This window comes from Neofelis nebulosa, chromosome 10 (assembly GCF_028018385.1).
Source record: "Neofelis nebulosa isolate mNeoNeb1 chromosome 10, mNeoNeb1.pri, whole genome shotgun sequence".
Lineage (NCBI taxonomy): Eukaryota > Metazoa > Chordata > Mammalia > Carnivora > Felidae > Neofelis > Neofelis nebulosa.
In genome coordinates this window covers 96306713-96328698 of record NC_080791.1, presented here as the reverse complement: position 1 = coordinate 96328698, position 21986 = coordinate 96306713, and the positions used below count along the sequence as shown (strand labels likewise).

The following is a 21986-nucleotide window of genomic DNA, read 5'->3' as shown; positions in this document are numbered from 1 at the left end:
TCTATGCATATCAACTTATGGGCTGAGCAACATGAAGTAATAAAGAGACATTCTCCCACTTAGTCGAGGCCATGTTCTTTACTCAAACCTGGCGCTGACCAATAGGGGTGCACTACGCAGGAGGAGCACAGATACACATATAAACAAATCATTACAAGACGCACTCTGAGTGTAAGGACAGAGGGCATTAATGCTTAGGAGCAAGGCTCATCATGTCTGGGGTAGCAGGTCGAGCTTCCCAGATTACATTTCAGTTAAGTTCTGAAAGAATAAACAGGAATTCATCAGGAGGAAAAAATATTCTAGCCGAAGGAATAGAATACAAAAAGGCAAACGGCTGTAAGAAACTACAATCTTTGCTATAGACCTGAGGCCTTCAAAAAAGCCTTTTGTTGAATGGAGCTTTTTATAAAGGAAAGCATGCACATCCAACATGTTATATATGTCATTCAATCTGCATATTATACCACATCATGGACAGCTTCCCACGCTAGTATAAATGGATGTTCTTCAGGCATATTAACCGTTGTGGAGTATTTTGTGATAAGGATTGATTATATGCATTTCTAGCAACATCTGAAAACATTTATTTAGCACATTTCATCAGGGACCATAACGCTTAGCTAATGTAAGAGGTCCCCCAAGCAGTCTGTGGAGAGAAGCTATCATTCAGTCCTCTAAGTCCTGAGACCACCAGAATCAGAAATGAGTAAGAAGACTGATAATAAACACGCTCACACCCAAGGGCATGAATACATGTGCGTGTGCATGTGCACACATCTATGTAACAGGAAATGAGACCTGTTAACTGAAGAGTAGCTAAGTGGAGTTCAGTTCATAGGGGTAGCCACTGACTGTTTAGCCTTCCGACACAAAAGGAGAGAAGAAGGGATAGGCTTTGTGGGCAGTGATCTACCCGGAAAACTACCAGGAAAAGTCTACAAAATCTGTTGATGGATTCTTTTATTCTGACCAGGGATCTCAGAACCATATGACTATTACCTAGTGGTTGTGCAGAGTTTTATAGTTCAATTAAGATTTTTTTTCTATGACATAAATGTATACTCTTAAATATAATCCAATAAGAAATACCACTTTGGCTGGGATATTAAAGAAATATAAATGCGTGCATTGGGAGCTATTTTTTTCCTTACACTATGTACATGTCATACATTAAATGTTTTCTTTCTGAATGGCAACAGTTATCCATCATCGGAGACCAAATAAAACCCCATTCGATAGAATCTTACTTACAAAACCACATTAATAGCTAAACACTAAATGTTTTCTGGATGGTCTTCAATGCATATGGGCCATGCTAATCTTCTCCACATCATTCCAACCTTAGGATTCGTGCTGCCGAAGAGAGCTCCAAAATGTATTCTTTATAGATGTGAGCTAACACTCAACAAGTTTAAATAATTTAGCACAAAGACAAAGGAAAAAACAGTGTGTTCGATGTCTAGCTATTAAAGGGCCAGAAATATTTGTTGGATGCTCAATGACCAAATAATCCCTCAGGTCCTCTCGGGAAAAAGTTCAATTCTTTTTAGAAAAATTCTTTTGCATTGTTCGTTGGCTTCTCCTCTTAAATTCTGGCTCTAAACTATTTCTCCTTGCCACACAATGGACCAGCTTTTTGACCTGCCAAATAGTAACAACCCTGAAAAGCTTGAGAAAAGTTAACTTGAAATCTGCATGCTTTTATAGCACTGATTAACACCTCGTTCTACACTTAAATTCTCTTCTAATCAGATTATAAGTCATGATAAATTCAACTTCAAGCCTTCTTTGGCTGCATATGTGTACACAAATAACAATACAAATAAGCAGAGAAGCTTCCCTATGTTCACATCAAATTGCATTCTCTTTGATGTCAAGTTTTACATAGGATATTTTAACTAAGCTATCAGTACTCTCATTTTACTTTGTATGCATCAATTGGTATCTTGATATCTGGTTATTTATACCATGTACCAGCGTTTCTGTGACATCTCACTATCTATCTGAACTCCATTTCACAGCTCACAAGCTGTTTCTGGAGTTAACTCAATATGCTAATTTTAGGCCATCTGCAGGTGATAATTGCTGTACCAGGAAATTTTTTTGTTCCTCTTAAGATGCTGCTTAAATAAGGTTACCATAACTTGTGCGTTCAGTGGTTAAGAATATTAGAAAAGTAGCAGTAAACGTGATTTTTGGACTTGTTTGCGTCTGGGTTGAAGTTATTTCCAAAAGTATACAGCAAACAATTTAAATTTAATTTTTGTCTAAAAAGTGGCAAAAGTTGCCGCAGTAGTACCTCTACAGCAATGAAAGCTTCAAATCTTTGCGGAAAAAACAAGCATTTCCTATTTATATATATATTTTTAGTGACAGTTTCATTAATCTTCACCACAAAAAAAAAAAGTCCCAGAAGCCTAAAGTCAAAGGAAGAAAGGTCAATATATATTATATGGCACCTAGATATTGCATCACTCTGTGTGCCAGCTGCCCATAGAGTATACAAATACATGAAGATACACAAAGATACACAAAGAAAAGTTAAGATAAATGAAAAGTCTTTAGCAATGCCAGCTCAATTTAGAATTCCTTCTGGGCATACCACATATTCATTTTCAAGATGAGCACTGGGTGTTGTATGTAAGCCAACTGGACAATGAATTGTATCTTCAAAAAAAGAGTGAAATATTTATTGGTACTTATTACCACAGCTATGTATATTCTGGCCGGGAAATGAATAAGAGGCTGATTTAGCTTATAAACCATCAAAATCTGTTTCATTAGATCATTTAGCTGAGATACCTGACTTAAAAATGCATTGGCAGGCCTAAAAAAAAAAAAAATTTCTGAAAATGTTACATTAAAATATAACCATCTTAGTGTTATAAATACTGCTCACATTTTTGGCAAATACGTGCACTGCTTTTGTAATTAGAAAAGCCCCTACAATTAATACTATTTCTAAAAGAAATTAAAATGAATAATTTTTTCTTCTCTTTCACTTCTCTGGCATCAGTAATCAAGAGCTTATATAAGGAACTTTATTTTATACGCAATAGTCAATTTAGGTTTTCCTGTGTTTTAGTTTATTATGAAAACTTGTAACACAGCAAATTACACAAATTGTGCAAATTCTCTTACAAGCAAGTGATTTATTTTTACAATCAAATAATTTTTGTCTCATGTAACCTCTGGCATTCAGTCAGTTTCTACAGAGAACAGAGAACAGGACAAAGAAAACACTACCGCATTATGCTCAAAAAAGACAACCAAAAACCCAAATGGAAAGATTAAAATTCAAGATAACTTCGTAAAATAAGACAACAAATACTGTCACTTGTACCCACCATTATATATAAATAGAATTTAAAGTGTAACAACTTAACCCTAGAATCTGGGCAAAGTCCCAAGAATCCAGGCTATTCGTATAAATAATTAGGACACCACAGATAGCCACTCTGTCCACATCTGCCCATCTTCTTACCCCAGAGACACCTGCTTGGAGTAAACAGGATCTAAATTCAAGCAAGTGAAACATGAACCCATAAAATTAGAAGGAAGCAGATACAAATGCCTTATACAAGTTTTCAACTGGAATCATTAACAGTAATTTACAAAATCCATAGTCTGATCGGGAAAAGAACCACATAAAGTAACAATAATGTTACGCCAGACCTCTTTGGGAGAAATGAGGGTGACTCACGGGAAGTCATGCTGGAGTGGCACGGCACAGTTTTCCTTTAGAAGCTGTCATGTGAGCTCTGTCATACTGAGAATACAACTTCATTAGAAATTCTTTGAATCTCACCTATATGGCTAATGGAATATTTACTGCACAGGGGGTGAAAAGCTTAATTAGGTAAAAATTTTCAAGTGCTTTGAGATCTCCAAGTATTGTTTGATTTTCCTCTTTGGTAATGTTTTAAGTCTTTGTGGAAGTGTAGGTAAGAGCCCTCCTTGCCATTCTCCCGCCCCCACCACATACTACTTAGCCTGAAATTCAACCCCCGTTTTTCCTTTTGTAATCAATTGTTTTGATACATGTTAAAATAATGGAACTAAAGAAAAATAAAAGAACTTTCCAGAACAGAGGGGTGCATGCCAATGGACAATAACATAATCAAAAGCCATAATCTACAAATGCTGAAAAAATTAAAAAGCACATATACACACCATACACTGCTTTTCCAAATTTGGCATGCTACAATTTGCTAAGAGTTTCCATTCCTTAAAATTTCGCACAAATAAGCTGACTTCTCAAAAAGTGACAATTTCAGGAGAAAATAATTTCTAAAGTTCTCAAAGAGATTTTTTTTAAAGATTTTATTTTTAAAGTATCTCTACAGCTAACGTGGGGCTCAAACTCACAACCCTGAGATCAAGAGTTGCACACTCCACTGACTGAGCCAGCCAGGCACCCCTTCAAGGAGATTTTTACATTTTCACCCCAAACTAAGGCATTTCTCCCATAAACCAGCTTTGCTTTGAACTGGAAAGAACCTTAGAAACAATCTACAACTACTCGCTTTTCACACAAAGAGTGGTCCTCATGCAGTGAGGCAAAACCATCATTTTGCAGTTATGCTCAAAGCAGCCTGTTACCAGGAGACCCTAAGAGCCAAATGTACCCAATTATTTGAAAATTGTTAGGAGCATAATGACAGCAGCTCTCAAAATGGATGAAAAGACTCTAGGCACTAACTTGGAATGTCTTCATCTAGAAAAGCCCCAAATGGGGGGTCAGAGCTGAGAGTCATACTCTTCCTTCCTACAAGTTATTAATTTCCCAATGTTGTTAACTTAAATTCTTGGGGCTGGGTGGAGGAATACATTCTTAACATAATGCCTAAATTAAATACAATTAGATGGCTGCACAGAGACTCCTCTTCTCCAGGATTTCCAGATTAACAGAGGGCTCCCTCTACTGGTACCATGTCACACGCCAAAGGCAAATCCAGGTAAGGAAAAGAAAACCAACGCTTCTGTGCTTCTCATCCATCCAAACGTTTATTATCTACACCATGGGCCGGGCACAGCACTATACCCTGCAGGCTGAGCCACATACAGTGAATATATACTGGCATTAACAGGAAAAAAACAGCTTTTCAAAAGCAGGCAAAGCACACCAAGTGCTCTGATTTCAGATAATCATAGGGATGGAAGAGACCGATTTAGTTAAAACCGTTCTAATCCTTCAAGTCCATGAAGCAGGTTTTCAGTTGGAGTAGACTGAATATCTGGGATTGCCTGTACAGAGGGGTACAAACTTAAATGCCTGGAAGGACTGGGCAACATATACGAGCACAGTGAGTCAGGGAGCAGGGCCGGGTGGGGACGGTGGCGACCTGGAGAGGGCAGGCCTCATTACCCAGCACACTCACCTGCTGGCCACTCTGCCCTCCCCACTTACACTGTCATGCCACACTTCAGGTCTGCGTTACCTCATCTTCAGAGTTTCCCCCAAGAGAAGCTAGAAATGTGGGTGTGAAATGTCCCAATTAAAAAAAAAATTTTTTTTAACGTCTATTTAATTTTGAGAGGGAGAGACAGAGCAGGAGTGGGGAGGGGCAGAGAAAGAGGTGGGGACACAGAATCCAAAGCAGGCTCCAGGCTCTGAGCTGTCAGCACAGAGTCTGATGTGGGGCTCGAACCTACAAACTGCAAGACCATGTCCTGAGCCTAAGTCAGCCGCTTTACCAACTGAGCCACCCAGGCGCCCCTGAATTGTCCCAATTTTGAAACGTGCGCTAAGTGAAATACGTTGGTAGGGCATGTGCAGCCCAGACTACTGGTTTGAGCCTTCGGCCTAGAATCAGAAGGGAACTCCCCTTTTGCCCATTCCACTGCTGGCGGGTCCAAAGGGTATAAAGTTCTCATGATTTCCTTCAGTATAAATATCCATAATTGATCTACGTCCAGCCTTTTAGGGCCACATACAGTAAGTGGGTTGCTTATTCCCAAAGAAAGAAGATTTTCACTTTTTAACTCACTCACTTATTCAAAAGCATTTGCGGCACACCTGCCATAGGTGAGGCCCAGGGCTAGGGAACAGCAGAGAACAAAAAGAACATGGTACCAACACTCATGGGGCTCACAAATTGCAGAGAGGCACTACACCGGAAATGAGCTGCTGAGGGAAGGGAGGATGTGCAGTGCGCAGTGACACCGTGTGGCCGAGAGACCAGGCCTAGTCTCGAAGGCTCCATACCAGCCCCCGAGGACAGAACACTGTGGGGGCAAACTGAAGGATGAGTAGCATAAGTGGGAGACGAGGGAGCTTCCACGGACAGGGAACTGCCTGAAGGGACATGAGGTGCAAGAGACTCAAGGTGCTTTGACCTGAACGCAGGGAAGTAGAGGGAGACAGACCAGAGGTGCAACTGGAGAGGTGGGCAGCATCCACATCAAGTAGGTCCTTCCCTATAGGTCACACCAAGGAGTTAGGACTTGAGGGAAAGAAATCACTGAAGGATCTCACAGTGGTGTCATATGTCCTAATGCAAAGTAACACTCTGGTTGGGGTACGGAGACTGGACTAGAGGGAGACAAGTTGTTTCAAAAAGGCTGGTGGGGCTATTCTAGTAGTTCCCAATGAAAGGGGTAGGGGCTTGGAATTTGGAAGGCATCACTGGGCATGAAGAGAAGTGAGCTGATGTGCGAAATACTAAGGAGGTAGAATTAGCTGGCATTGGGGTGTGTGTGTGTGTTTGCACGCGTGCGTGTGTGTGTGTGATGTCATGCTTCCTTTCTCCATGCTAAACATCTCTAATTCTTTCAGCCACTCCTAATAAGACATGATTTCAAGCCCCCTCTTTGGTTGAGTGAAGGAAAAACTAAATTCTGATGCCCTGCTTAAGACTTCTCCCCTCATCTTGGAGTGCCTGGGTGGCTCAGTCAGTTAACATCCGACTCCGGCTCAGGTCATGATCCCGTGGTTCGTGAGTTCGAGCCCCACGTCGGGCTCTGTGCTGACAGCTCAGAGCTGGAGGCTACTTTGGATTCTGTGTCTCCCTCTCTCTCTGCCCCTCCTCCACTCATGCTCTGTCTCTGCCTCTCAAAAATAAATAAAAACATTAAAAATTTTATTAAAAAAAAAAGGACTTCTCCCCAACCCCAAATAAAACAAACAAAACTTCCTGTGTAATTTCTCACTGTAAGTAGAGGTTGTTAATAAATTCTATTCTGGGTCACACCCCACCCACTTTCTTCTTTGCTCTAAAAGAGGTAGTAATGAAGAAGGGTGAAATGTCCTCTCCACTTGTCAGAATGGTAGACTGGAAATTTCCAAAGGGATTGAGGTATAGGCAGGGCCCCTACCTACTGTCCACCTTCTTCACAAATGCCAGTGGCAGCTTCAGGACCCACTACCATCAGAAGAAATGGTTTTCCCACCCTTAGGTAAGAACTTCAAGTAGTTTAGGGAATATTGTTTGGGTAGTGTTCATCTGAAAAGGAGTAAAGTGTCTTGAGGTCCTAAAACTGTCATTAAAGGCATCAAAAAACTGTCAGGCCTACAGAAGGAAGGGAACTCCAAATCAAACAAGTGATCTCAAATCAGAAACAAACAATGCGAGCAAGATCTGCTTTAGAACTGGTCTTTGAATTGTGGGGAGCTTTGTGTCCTGCCTGTTTGAAATCGGACTCGTACTGATCTGTCTCTGGAGTTGCGGGACTTCTCCCGTTTCCCATTATTTCCCCCAGAGTAATCAATAGTACTACAACAATTTCATGTGCAAGCTCTCAGTATTCAGAGATGGAAAGCCCTCCGGGCACAAAACTGCAACTGTTTTAGAAGAGTCTGGTTCAATGTCTGGAGGCTTAATTATCTCTAAACTTGGCGATTTCTGGTCCGAAGGTCATTGTTCTGGAGGAGAAATAAGACTTATCTTAGACTTTAGTCACAGCGCATCTCAAATCACAAAAGGAAAAGCCCCGGCTAGTAGGACCTCTCTTCCGAGCTCTTGAGGCTGATCTACCTGCCATGTTGGTCAATTAGATAGAACTTCCACACCACTGCCCTCCTCGCCTTGGCACTTACCCGCTCTGCAGAGAACAAGGACAGGACTAAATTTCCCCCTGAAGGATGTGAAAGCAAAACTGTAAGGCAAGCAACAAGCCTTCCAAACACCTCTTGGGTGACCTCAACTAACAGTTTTATGTCTGGTGAAGGGAAAGTCGAGTTAAGCAGGACTTAGACAATGGCCTGGGAGAGGTGACTGGACTCTATGATTACACATCAAGGGTCTATAGTCAAAAGTATTCTGGTTAATATTTCTTCCCCAGTATTCTTCTGGGCCACTCACCACCACTGCATCTGGTGATGACCTGTAATTTCTCTGGTCAGGATATTTCACTTCTCTTATTCCTCTGTCGGGATGTGGAACTTATGTGACTTTTTATAATCATCTGACCTACTAACACAGGAGCACACGGACCACATGATAATCCCGGACCTGACACATCCAGGTCAATGCCTGTGAGGTGGCACAGGACCTACAACAAGATGCTGGAGCCTCACCCAACAAACATCTTAGGGGAACAAACCCAGGGTCACAAGGGTATACTGATTTCACTCCTCTTTCCTGGCATGCTTCTCAAGTCAGGCGTCCTTATCGAGCGGTTTGGCGAGGAGGCAAAACTTGGACCAGCACTGATGATGAGAAGAAGCTGTTTTCTTTCTGGTATAAACTATTTTCAATACATTTATTATGACATTAGGCAGCAGACACCCATGCCCTAGTTCCCCTGATGTCCAGCCACCATAAAATCTTTGAAGATTCTACAGCCAGACCAATTTTCATCTTCTTTTAAGTTTCCCCGGGGCTCCGAACATAGTTACATTTCTACAGGAAATGTAGCCCTGGCCCTGGAACATAACACAGTCAACTAAAGCGCAATAGGCCCAATTCATCAAAATACACCATAGGGCAAATCACAGCAGCATGGAAGAACACTGAGCCTGGGAGCCTCACACAGAAAACCTTATCCAGGTGAATGCCCTTTCTTCAGTAGACAGAAAATCAACTCATACACCATAACCACATATGGCCACTCTGCCACTAGAACCACCTTTCTAAAACGTGCATCAGATGCCACCTTACTTTTCTGCTCAAAGGCTCTCCATCCCTCTTAGCCCACTGCCCAAGCTCATGCACAATCATGTCCTAACTCGTCTTTCTGGCCGCTGACTGGTTACCCAGTGCACACCACTCGCCTCTGCCTCCTCGAGTCAAACCATTCTCGCACCTGAACACTCACTAGTCATCTATGCAACAGAGATGCCAACCACACGGATCCTGTCTGCAGCACAACAAAGACCACTTGGCTACCCTCCAGATGCTATTCATTCCGTGGTGAATAAAGCAAGAGTTTTGAACTGTTTTTCCACTAAAAGTGCACATCACAAAGGTACAGGGAGGTTCGTATTTACTCTAAAGATAAAATAAAGGATGACTATTCAGCTTAATGTACAAGTGTTTTAAAAATTTTTTAATGTTTATTTCAGAGAGAGAGACAGACAGACAGATAGAAAGAACACAAAAGGAAGAGGGGCAGAGAGAGAGAGGGAGACACAGAATCCAAAACAGACTCCAGGCTCTGAGCTGTCAGCGCAGAGCCCAACGCAGGGCTTGAACCCACAAGCCGCAAGATCATGACCTGAATCGAGGTTGGACGCTCAACCGACTGAGCCACCCAGGTGCTCCAGTGTTTTGAATAGCAAACGCCCTTAGTGCTTTGTAAATGGGATGTGATTTGCAAAAACCAGGCTTACAGACATGGTAAGCCTAAACCCAGTTCCTGTGGAGGTGACACTTCCCACCAATATGGTTCACCATATGATATGCTATGACATGTTTAATAAGTTAGCATTTGTCTCCCTGACTCATTTCGTGGTTGAACAAGTACGTATGCCAATGTGGAAAGACAAAGCAGAAGAGGAAGAAGGAAGAAGAGGGAGAAGCATTTCATAATCTGTCGAGATATTAGGACTGGTGCCCCACATTCTTATTTCACAGTTATTTAAAAAACCTGAGAGGTACTCTACAGTGCTGTTGGATTTGTGCTGCTCTTTCGGCACTGACCCCCTGCCTACTTGTCTTCAAGCAGGCATGAGGCGAACACCACCACACGTGTTGCTCTGGCTCAGAAGCTGCTTGAAGGATGCAGTGTGTGGCCGTGAAACACAGCAAGCTGACTGGTTCTCACAGGTCAAGGTCAAGACCCTGGGCTTTTACCATTAGTATTCAGTAGACTGCCAGCCAAAAATGCATGTCTTGGGAGACAGAGGAGGCCGTGTTTTTTTAATATCAAGGCATATAAACATGGAAGCACTGACAAGCAGAAGGCTACAGGAGAAAATACTACTGTATCTAGAGTAAAAATTATATATGGCTTATCTGACAAAGGGGTTAAAATTTTCAGGAGACTGGGGCGCCTGGGTGGCTCAGTCGCTTAAGCAAGACTTTGGCTCAGGTCATGATCTCACCGTTCCCAAGTTCGAGCCCCATATCGGTCTCTGTGCTGACAGCTCAGAGCCAGGAGACTGTTTCAGATTCTGTGTCTCCCTCTCTCTTTCTTTAAAAAAAAAAAATTTTTTTTTTAATGTTTATTTATTATTGAGAGACAGAGAGAGATAGAGCATGAGCATGGGAGGCGCAGAGAGAGGAGGAGACACTGAATCCGAAGCAGGCTCCAGGCTCTGAGCTGTCAGCACAGAGCCCAACTCAGGGCTCAAACTCACAAACTGTGAGATCATGACCTGAGCTGATGTCAGATGCTTAACCGACTGAGCCACCCAGGCGCCCCTCCCTCTCTCTTTCTGCCCCTTCCCCACTCACACTCCGTCTCTCTCAAAAATAAACATTAAAAAATTTTTTTCATAAAAAAAAAAATCAGGACATTAATTTGTAGCTAATATTAACACTTCTATAAAATAAAATTTAAGCACTTCAATATACTTTTCTTTTTTTTTTTAATTTTTTTTTTTTAACGTTTATTTATTTTTGAGACAGAGAGAGACAGAGCGTGAACAGGGGAGGGGCAGAGAGAGAGGGAGACACAGAATCTGAAACAGGCTCCAGGCTCTGAGCTGTCAGCACAGAGCCTGATGCGGGGCTCGAACTCACAGACCATGAGATCATGACCTGAGCTGAAGTCAGACGCTTAACCGACTGAGCCACCCAGGCGCCCCTCAATATACTTTTCATCATTAACTCATTAAATATATTAGGAAATACATGTACACAGTTGTAACAACTCATTATTTTTAGGCATTTGGCCAAATGTGCTAGAAAACATTATCAAAACAATAGTACACAACAGTCATTTCAAGAGGCAAAACCACAAAGTATATTAATTATAGACCAGAATGTTAGTTTTGATCAAAAAACTTTGCCTACGGGGGCGCCTGGGTGGCTCAGTCGGTTAAGCGACCGACTTCAGCTCAGGTCATGATCTCACAGTCAGTGAGTTCGAGCTCTGCGTTGGGCTCTGTGCTGACCGCTCAGAGCCTGGAGCCTGTTTCAGATTCTGTGTCTCCCTCTCTCTCTGACCCTCCCCTGTTCATGCTCTGTCTCTCTCTGTCTCAAAAATAAATAAACGTTAAAAAAAAAAAATTAAAAGAAAAAAAAGCTTTGCCTACTAACAAATAAACTCAGAGTTGCACACAGATACTAAACATCTTTATCAGCTCTGAGAGTAATAGTAACATTCTTGAAGGCCCTCACTAGGAGCTGGGTACATTACCTTATTTAATTCCCAAAACAACTCTGTGAGGTAAAGAGATTAACACCCTCAATTTTACACATGAAAAATGGAAGCACAGCGGGCAAGTAATCTGTTCTGGGTCAAACAACTAGTAAACTGTAGAGTTATTTAATTGACTTGAAACCTCATACAGATTATTGTCCAACGACAACATTTATACAGGTATGCCAAGAGAAATAGCCTTAAAACTATACAGATATATTCATATCAACCATGGTTTAAAAGCATCCGTTTTGTGTTTGGGGGGTTCTTGCTCCAAATCTACTTAAAGATTGTTAGTAGTTTACCTCACTTAAACTGAATCTTAAGTAAGAAAACAACTCTGGCTAAAAACAATAATGGAAAAGATACACTGATTATTTTCTTTTATAAAATTATTTGTCATATTATAATATAATTCAGATGAGGTGCCTTTAAGTAGCAAGCTACCAAATGTTACACGGTACGTATGCAGGGATGATGAAGGTTTTGTTTTGGTAACTGGTTTACATGAACCAACATGTTGTTCAAATCATATAAAACCACACAATAACTGAATTAACCAAGTACTTGAAATGCAACATGTGTAGTATCCAGGGAGAAGCACAGCCATACGTGAAGAGGTGGACAAGGCATAAGATTTTAGGGCCCGTGGACTTGAAATCAAGCATGTAACAGACATCACTTCTCAGGGCATGAAGACATAAAGAGAGTTTTTCTTTAAACATTCACAATAGAGAAAATGATCAAGACTGTGCCATCAGCTGAAAACTAGTAATTAAGTTCTTATTTATATTTATCTGGTTAACTCTAATAGATTTGAGTTAAATATTTTTTTATTTCCTTAAACTTGAAGAGTTACGAAACACGGATTTGGCTTTTCTGTCAGTACAACGGTCCCCCTCACCTGTGGTTTCACCTTCCAAGGTTTCAGTTGCCCACAGTCAACCGAGGTCAACTGTGGTCTGCAAGCAGATGATCCTCCTTCAGACACAATGTCAGAAGGTCAAGAGCAGCCTAACACCCGGTCACAGTGCCTACGTCCTTCCCCTCAGTTCATCGCAGCATGTGGGCATTTTTATCACTCCACGTCCTCACCAGAAGGGTGAGTACAGCACAGTAAGATATTCTGGGAGAGACCACATTCACCTAACTTTTATTACAGCATTATCATTATAATTGTTCTATTTTATTGTTAGTTATTGTTAACCTCTTACTGAGCCTAATTTAGAAATGAAACTTTATCAGGGGTATGTACGGATAGGAAAAAACAGTGTAAATAGGGTTCGATGGCATCTGGGGCCTCAGGCATCTGCCAGAAGTCTTGGAACATATCCCCAGTGGATAAGAGGGACACCGCTGTGTGTTCAAATCTGAAGCTTCTGACATTGCCTACGCAAATTCTGTCTCGGGCAATATTTTTTGCTAGGCTAGTGTGCGGAATCAAGGTATGGTATCAGTGACTGCTAACATATAAGGAGAAGTAGTGCTCAGATGCTCATATTTGCTACTTATTCCCCGCCTCCCACTTTTTGTTTTTCTTTGCTGCCTGTTCTTCCTTTTAGCACATATTAGCTATGGTGTCTTTTCTAGGCACATACAAGTAACACGACTTTAATGCATGCCTACCAACTAGAAGCCAGAGTAATTTTTATGTGTGGCTAATAAAAATCGTTCCCATTACTTTTAGTCCCATACTGCCACACAATGCTTTCCCACAACATTTCATTCACCTGCTTACAATGTGTTACAGGGGATACGAAAATGGAAATAATTTATCAGTGAAGAACCGTGTGTAGATGAAAACTTTGTAAAAATCTGTCTTCAGCCTAAATTCGTTTGTGTAGTCCCAGGGACTACTGCACTATTTGCACAGAGGAGGCATTTCATAAATGTTCAATTGTTCAAAAGCAAAATTACACAGAAACTTGTTTGGTCTTCAGCTCTTTCTACACCCCCAAAACATAAGGAAATAAGACCGCCTTCATCAGGGATACATATTTACATGGAAAGAAGAGATGACTAATGTGAACAAACTGGTCGTGAGTTTTTAAATAGAACGAACCAAAAAGGGATGACATATTTATAAAAAAGCTGCTTACCTTACAAACAGAAAGAACATTAACATTTATCAGTTTCTTGATGGTCTGTAAAACAAATATGGACAATTTTATATACCTCTGATCATGGAAGTAACCATATTAGATACATACATACGTGATCTAGCAAACCACAGAAAGTTTCCCCAGATACAGTAGAGACACAGGAAAATGGCAGGAGTTGGGGTACAAAGGCAGATTTTGTTTTATTCTCAGTGCTACAACACTTTTCTACCAAAAGTAACAATTCATGCTAAAATGCAAAATCCAAGGTAGACGTGTAAGAAAAATCTGGAAGCAAAAGACATTAAATCTAAAAGAAATATGCTATTTTCTTTCTGCTAATATTGAAAGGAGAAATTATTGAATCTAAGATTTTCAACAATTCTTTTTAATTCACATATTCCTTCAAGGATATGCTTTTCTAATTTTTATTAAAGAATTATGCATGGAAGTGCCTGGGTGGCTCAGTTGGTTAAGCATCCAACTCTTGATTTCAGCTCAAGTCATGATCTCACGGTTTGTGAGTCTGAGTCCCACATCAGGCTCTGCGCTGACAGTGCGGAGCCTGTTTGGGATTTTTTCTCTCCCTCTGTCTCTGCCTCTCCACCTCCCCCAGACACGTGCTCTCTCGCTCTCAAAAATAAACAAACATAAAAAAAAAAAAAAAAAAAAGATTTATGCCTGCCTCAAGAATATAGCTTTCATTTTGGTAAGTTTACCTGAATCAACCATATTGCTATATATTAACATATTTATGATTTCTAAATTGAAGTTTATAATCCTGATACTTAAAACAGAGCTATTTTCATATAATAAATATAGAAATAAGGGTAACAAGATGAGCTACTACTGAACTTTGTACTATACCAATGAGGTTATAAACATCTTCTCGTTCAATCCTTCCAAGATCCCTGTGAAGGCACCTATTTTGTGGATGTGGGAATGGACATCCATCTTGTGGATGTGGGACGGTGGGATCACCCCCAAGGTAACTCAGGGAACAAGAAGACAAGCCACAGTGCAAACCCCGGGCAGCTGGACTCAAGTGCTCACAGTGTGAACCATTATACCATACTGCCTTGCCAATATAATATTCACATGCTCTCCTTTTGTTACCATACTATTAAAAACAAAAAAACAAACAAACAAAAAAAAAGACTTACATTGTCCAAGTCAGGAACGTCCAGAAAGTATTCAGGATACTCATACGACACTCCCACATTGTTCACTGAAATAAGACAAGATCATTAGCTGGCTAACGTAAACTACGTTTTATACATTTATTGAAATAAGGAGATTAATAATATCAAGACTAAAGTGATACATACAATGAAATCAAATACTGTTTATGACTAGAGTAATCTTTCCCACACTCTTCCACCCAAAATCTATCAGTATTTGTATAGTTCAAATGTCTTCCTCATTAAGCCCTTCCTGAACCTACCATCCAACCCCCCCTATAAAGGGGCTTTCTCTTTGCTTTAATTTCCACAGCCCCTTGGAGTGTGTATTCTGCCTCTGTGATAGTTATTTGTAGATATCGCTTGATCCCTCTCTAGACTTACATTTTCATAATGGAGTAGAAAGAGTGAAGGGTATTGCAGCGTAGGGGACCAGAAACCCGCATTCTACTAGAAACGGAAAACATGTGACTAGGGATAAGTCACGTATGAGACGCATCTCAGTTTCTTCATCTCTAACACGAGAGCTTGTTTAATCATTCAACAAATATTTGCCATATGCCTACATACAAGACATGCACTAGAAACTAGAAACACCAGAAAGAAAAAGGCAATCTTTGCCATCATGGTGCATACTGTGTTGTAGGAAGAGAAAGACACTGAACAAAAAGAATAAAACATTTATTTCATTACAAAGTACACCATGCCATGGGAGCCTACGCCTGGGGTCTGACATCATCCAGGGAGTGAGGGAAGACTTCTTCGTGGAGGCTGAGAGTAGGTTCAGACTAAATGTCTCCAATGAACCATCCATCCCTACCAGACCATAAGCCCTGAAAATCAAGATCATGTCCTTGTCTTTCTATATCCTCCCTCCTCAGTCACCTCACCTAAGGCTGGGACTACAGGACAACTGAGAAGCCAAGAAGAAATTTATATACAATTAGGTACATGACTAATACTCAGATATCCTATGGTTCTCCCTAGCTCTGGAAAGACAAACCCAAAATAAGGAACGTTTGTAGGAATACATAAAATATCTCGGAATTTGTTTTAATTAATAATGAAATGGATAATCTCTATCTACATTTAATCACTACAACAACCCTACTAGGTAGTTCCTATTACTACCTCCCTTTTACATAGTAGGAAACCAAAGTTCACAGCGGTTAAATAATTTGTCAATGGACATAGAGCAAAGTAAGACTGGGACTCCAACTCTGGAAATTTGACTTCAGAGGCTGGGCTCTTAACCAGCATATTAAAGCTGCATATGCCTCCACCCAGTATTCAGTTCAGAAAAAAATATCAGCAGTAATTGGGTAAAAAAAGAAATCTGGTAGCCATGTTTAATAAAAATGGAGTATTAGAAAAGAAGGGTTTTGGTAGTAAAAAGATGGTGAAATTACGATCCGTCTGCGAAAACTCAGAAGGCTCTGTGCCAAATAAACCCGGTAACAGTAGCAGTAACTCTTTCAGTAGACTAACAAAATTAGCGGTGCGAAATAACTCAATAAGGGTTCTATAGTTAGCAGTAAGCCAGTCACTTGAGGCTGTGAGTCTCAAGATTCCACCTGCACAACTTGGTCGGGATGGACTAAACAAAATCACTGAAAATTATCTGAAAATCAGAAAGCAAAGAACAGTGGCAAAGCAAATTGTACGTAATTACAACGTATGCTCTTGTGAACAAGGATTATATCTAAACATAATTAATAACCACAGGTTCAAATCTATTTGTAATTTATTCAACAGGTTCTCTACCCACCAGAGGTTCAAGGAATCGATTTTATACAGACCTTTAACAATTAAGGCTAAACTAGTTAAAGGTGAGGCATTATGTGCCCTTGACTTTGCTTTACCCATGGATAGAATTATAAAGGATGAATAACTCACAGCCTAAGAGAAACAACAACTAAAGTATCTGTTAAAATGCTACAAATAAACAAAATTATTTGTTACAAAGTCAGCTTAAAATAGACTCTTCAAGGAAAGGTTTTGCCAAATTGTAATGTTCTTCAGGATTGAAGAAAAATTCTGACACTCACAGCCAACTCCATTTCCCCTCACTCTCCTGGATCTAGAATACCTTTTTCAGTTTTCTTTGTAGCCAATGGAAATACTAATACTCCAGTTCAAAGTGCTGAAGAAAACTGGATAGTGTAATTATGAATGTTTTATTCACATTTTTTTAAAGACTTGATGCTTTTTTAGGAGTTAATTTATTTTGAGACAGTGTGCGTGCACAAGAAAGGGAGAGGCAGAGAGAGGGAAACAGAGAATCTCAAGCAGGTTCCACACTGTCAGTGCGGAGCCTGATGTGGGCTCAATCTCTCGAACCATGAGATCACAACCTGAGCTGAAACCAAGAGTCGGATGCTTAACCAACTGAGCCACCCTGGCACCCCCCAAATCTTTTAAAATCCAGATTGTGTGTGTGTGTGTGTGTGGGTGTGTGTTGTGTGTGTGTGTGTTTAATCTGGGAACTCCATAAACAGTACACTTGATTTAGTAATTTCAACATGTACTGCACGTACAAAGTTGAGCTAAGGAAGCCCACAAAAAACTAAGCAAGCAGGGCAATGTCACTCTGATTAAGGCACTAACAATGGACAATCTTCCGATCTGTTTCTAACTAAGCAAAGGGAGCCATCAAAACTACATACGCACACAATGAAAATGTGAACATCTATTTAATATAGTTCTTAAAAAAAAAACATGGTTCAACACTTTAGCCCAAAGAAATAGAATCATGTATAAGGGCCATGTTATTATAACCAAAAACATACACAGCAAAAAAAATGTTAAAGCTGGAATAGATCTTTCAGAGCATCAAGCCCAATTTTATGAGGGGAAGTACATTACAAGGTCAGACTGGCAATTTGTCCTATTCCAGGGCTTAGGACTCTAAAATCCCTTCCTGTTTTGTTAGTTGCGCCTTTTGCTTGTGAAATATTCACTACCCGTAATCTCTCCACGGTTGGTAATCACTTTAGAGTGCTATTATTTAAGAGTACAGAGAAAAACAACTGTTGCTCTCAAATAGCTATTTCCATAAACTGCACAATAGTGCAAATCTTTTGAAAAAGGCAACCCCACTGCAATTTTATTTTGAGACATTAGGTGGCAGCAATAACCAAACGGCAGGCGGAAAGCTTTAAGGGAATTGGAAAAGGAAGAAAACAGGCTTTGGGTAGGAGTGAAGGATGGAAATATTTCCATTATAATGTAATCTCGCTAAGAATCGGTGCGTGCAATGCCAATATTACAGAATTCATTATAGAATTCACCAAACTAAACAGTGCCACAAGTGGTTCCAAAAGTATTCAGATAGTTGAAAATCCCTTCTAAATGGTAGCATTTTAAATTGGCATTAAATATCTGTTTATTAGTCAGGGTCGCTTTTTTTTTTTTTTTAATTTCTTCAAGTAAGACACGAGAGACAAATTTTAAATTTTTTATTCAGTGACCCACAAAAACCTTTCACTCGCATAAAAGACACTGTGTCTTTCCAAAAACAAAGGATGCCCATGTCATCTCAGAATTCCAACTAGGACTTCAACAATCACCACAGGATCATGAACAGATAGGCAATCTTTCCTGTCAGCTTCTCATTGGAGTGCTAATATAAGAAAAGTTCAAGAGAAGAGATGAGGCAAACAGAGAGCAGAGGTCACAAAAGACCAAGAACAAGAGCAGGGTAATTGGAAAAAGAAGGACGCGGTGGTGAAAGGAGCAATTCTAAAAGAGCTGGCCCTCGCTGGAAAGAACAGTCAATGCCTGGTGCTCAGCAGTGCCCTCCCACACCCCCATGCAGAACTTGTGAAAACACCAATACTGATAAAGTATTGTATTATAAAGACTCAAAATCCAGAGTAATTCTGAAATGTTATGTAGATATTCTGTATCATATGATTGCTAAAAATCACTTCCACATCTCTCATACTTAAAAAGAACATACACAAGATTTCTGTTTCTTCTAAATTCATTTGCCGCTGTTTCTGACCTTACCAAACTTCGAATCATTTATTAAAACCATCTGCTTTTGAGATAGTGATGTCATTAGAAAATCAGATATTTGGTATCTGGTTGGGCATGAGGGAGGAAAATACACTAACTTACTAGAAAATGAAAATCTACTTGAAGAAACAGTGATAACCGATACAGGTGACCACACACAAAACACCTTCAATCTGCTTTTTTTAGATTAATCAGAGGCGTAAGAAATTAAGGTAATATAAAAATACATCATCTAATGGTTGGGCTTCCCAGTAGATGTCAAATAATGTAAAGTATTCCCGATTTCCCACTCATCATATCAAAGTACAGATGTTAAAGGTAATTTCAGTCACATTTATAGTGATACAGACTAATCCAGTCCAAGCACTCAAATTAAAGACTAGAGAAATGGAAAACCTATTATAGTTCATTAATAAAATGGATTCGAAAAAAAATGCTGCCACTTCATCTCTTTTCAAAACAAACTGAGTTTTTTTGAATGCAGACTTCAGGAATAGCGTATAAGCCAAAAGCAGGTAGAAACTTCTCCCGTCTTAAGCTTTTGAACTCACAGGGTCCAACAGACCCAAGTTTCAGCCCTAGCTCTACTACTACAGGCTCCTGACAAGAGGCAAGTGATTTCACCCCAGTGAGCCTCAGTTTTCTCAATGTCCTTATATATAAAACAGGGTTAATAATTTAAGAAATGATAGGCATCAAATCTTTAACCCAATTCCTGGAACGTATCAGTATGTTAATCAGTGGAAGAGGAAGAGCGTTTATTTTTGGGTGATCATTTCTTCTTCTTCTTCTTCTTCTTCTTCTTCTTCTTCTTCTTCTTCTTCTTCTTCTTCTTCTTCTTCTTCTTCGTTTTTAGTTTATTTATTTTGAGAGAGAGAGCAAGCAGGGAAGGGGCAGAGAGAGAGAGAGAGAGAGAGAGAGAGAGAGAGAATCCCAAGCACTGTCAGTGCAGAGCTCAATGCAGAGCTCACACTCACCAACTATGAGATCACGGCCTGAGCCAAAATCAAGAGTTGGACACATAACCGACTGAGCCACCCAGGTGCCCCTGTGTGGTCATTAATTCAACAGGTAGCTCCTGAACCACTCTGTACCCAACACTATTCTAGGTGCTGAGATGCAGCAGGAGAGGCAAAGTCCCTGCTTTTATCATATGTGGACAGCAGCAAAGTGGAGAGATCCTGTGGAAACAGCCAGAATAACTGCTCGTACTGATTAAGGGTATCCCAGTTGTTCCTCTACCCTCTATTTCTTTCAAGTAGATCTAGTCTGACAGTCTATAGAGAGTTTGCAAAGTGAGGCAAAGAAAATTCCTTCTTTGCCTTATTTAACATATTGCTGTAGCTAGCACATGTTCATACTCTGACAGATGATATTTGGAACACCATGTAAAACATTTTGCAAACTTTACAGTTTTCATACACTTGTGAGTAGCAATTTCTAAATAAAAGAGAGTTTACAAGGCTTTAAATTTGCAGTGCCTTTAATCAGAAATTGAAAAGTTAAGACTGAGTCAGAAGCAACACAACAGAACACTGTATTTCTACTGTTTAATTATAAATTGCTATGTGATCCTCATTACAAAACTAGGTAAGATCTGCCATCCATAAACTCAGAAGAGAGGAGGAAAGAAGGATGACAGGAGGTTGGTGGTTAAATCTGAGTGAATGGGAGGAACATTTGTCAACTTCATGCATTACGGTTCTGTTTACATTTCTGAGATCACAGCTAATTACCCAGTTTTAAGTTAAAGGTTCTGCTTTAATTAATACCATTAGTGGTTTTCAAGTGAAAGGAGATACATTTGAATTCTAAGTCTTATTCTCACTTTAGAAATCCAATCTCATCCAACACATCTAATGGAATTATACGGCACTATACTTAGTCTGATAATGTTCCTGATGAGTCTCCTAGTCTTAAAAAAAAAAAAAAAAAAAAAAAAAAAAAAAAAAATCCATGTATCTATTCCACTTGCTGTGATTGGCAGCCCCAGGCTTTGGCCTCATTCAACACAAAGGAGGGCACTGGTGCCAGGGATCCACAGGTCCACTTGAATCTCCACTTGGACTTCTCATAGCTCTCTCAAGCTTAACATATCCCAAAGTGAAATCATCATTTTCTTTACAGAATCTTCTCCTGATCTAGGGTTTCTTGTCTTAGGGAAACAGCACAGAGTTGCTCAAGTCAGAACCTGCAAATTGCAAACCACTACTTGTATAATCCTGGACAATATTTAACCTCCTTAAGTCTGTTTCTTGTCCTAAAATGGGCACAAAAGCAGTAATGTCTACTTTATAGTACTGTTGAGGATTGCATGAGATTTGTTAGCATGGTGTCTGGCATATAGAAGCACTTGGGGATGTTGGCAATAATGATTGGACACACCAAACAACTGCTATTGTTATTAATCAGTGCTTCTATCAGACAAAACCTCTGATGAGGACCCTCTCTCAATAGACACTGGTCCTGTTTCTACTTCCTAAACATCTCTGTAGTCAGGCTACTTCTAACCATTCCCAGTGCCTGAATCCTAATGTAACCACTGTCATCTTCTGTGTCATTGCTGAAAGAAGCTTACTGGTTTCCTTTTATCAATTCCTGCCCTCTTCCACTTGAAGTCAGAATAATCTCTCTAACATGATGTCAATTTACTGCTTAAAACTCTACAATGTCTATACTGTCTTTCCAGTAGAGCCCAAACCTATTAACTTGATTTTCTAAGCCTTTCATGAACTGGCCCTGGTTATCTCCTGACTGGCCACTGTCCCCTTTGCAGTCTGTGCTCTAGATTTACAGTTCTTCCATCAGTTCCTCCAACCTGTCAAGCACATTCACCTCCAGCCTTTTCTTCTACCTGGAAACCCTTCCCACATCTCTTCTCCCAGGGTTAATCAGCCTTTAGGGCTCACTTTAAATATTACTTTCTCAGAGACCA

General features: G+C 40.1%; 1 protein-coding gene across 1 annotated transcript in view; it reads right to left on the bottom strand.

The window, feature by feature from the left end:
- HSD17B12 (hydroxysteroid 17-beta dehydrogenase 12) overlaps positions 1–21986 on the bottom strand; it is a 165838-nt gene that overhangs the window by 30013 nt on the left and 113839 nt on the right. Inside the window, exons 5-6 of the mRNA XM_058688712.1 lie at positions 15014–15078; positions 13851–13895 (exon numbers count right to left, since the gene is read on the bottom strand). Coding sequence (XP_058544695.1) covers positions 13851–13895; positions 15014–15078 — 110 coding nt within the window. The remainder of the gene's footprint in view (positions 1–13850; positions 13896–15013; positions 15079–21986) is intronic.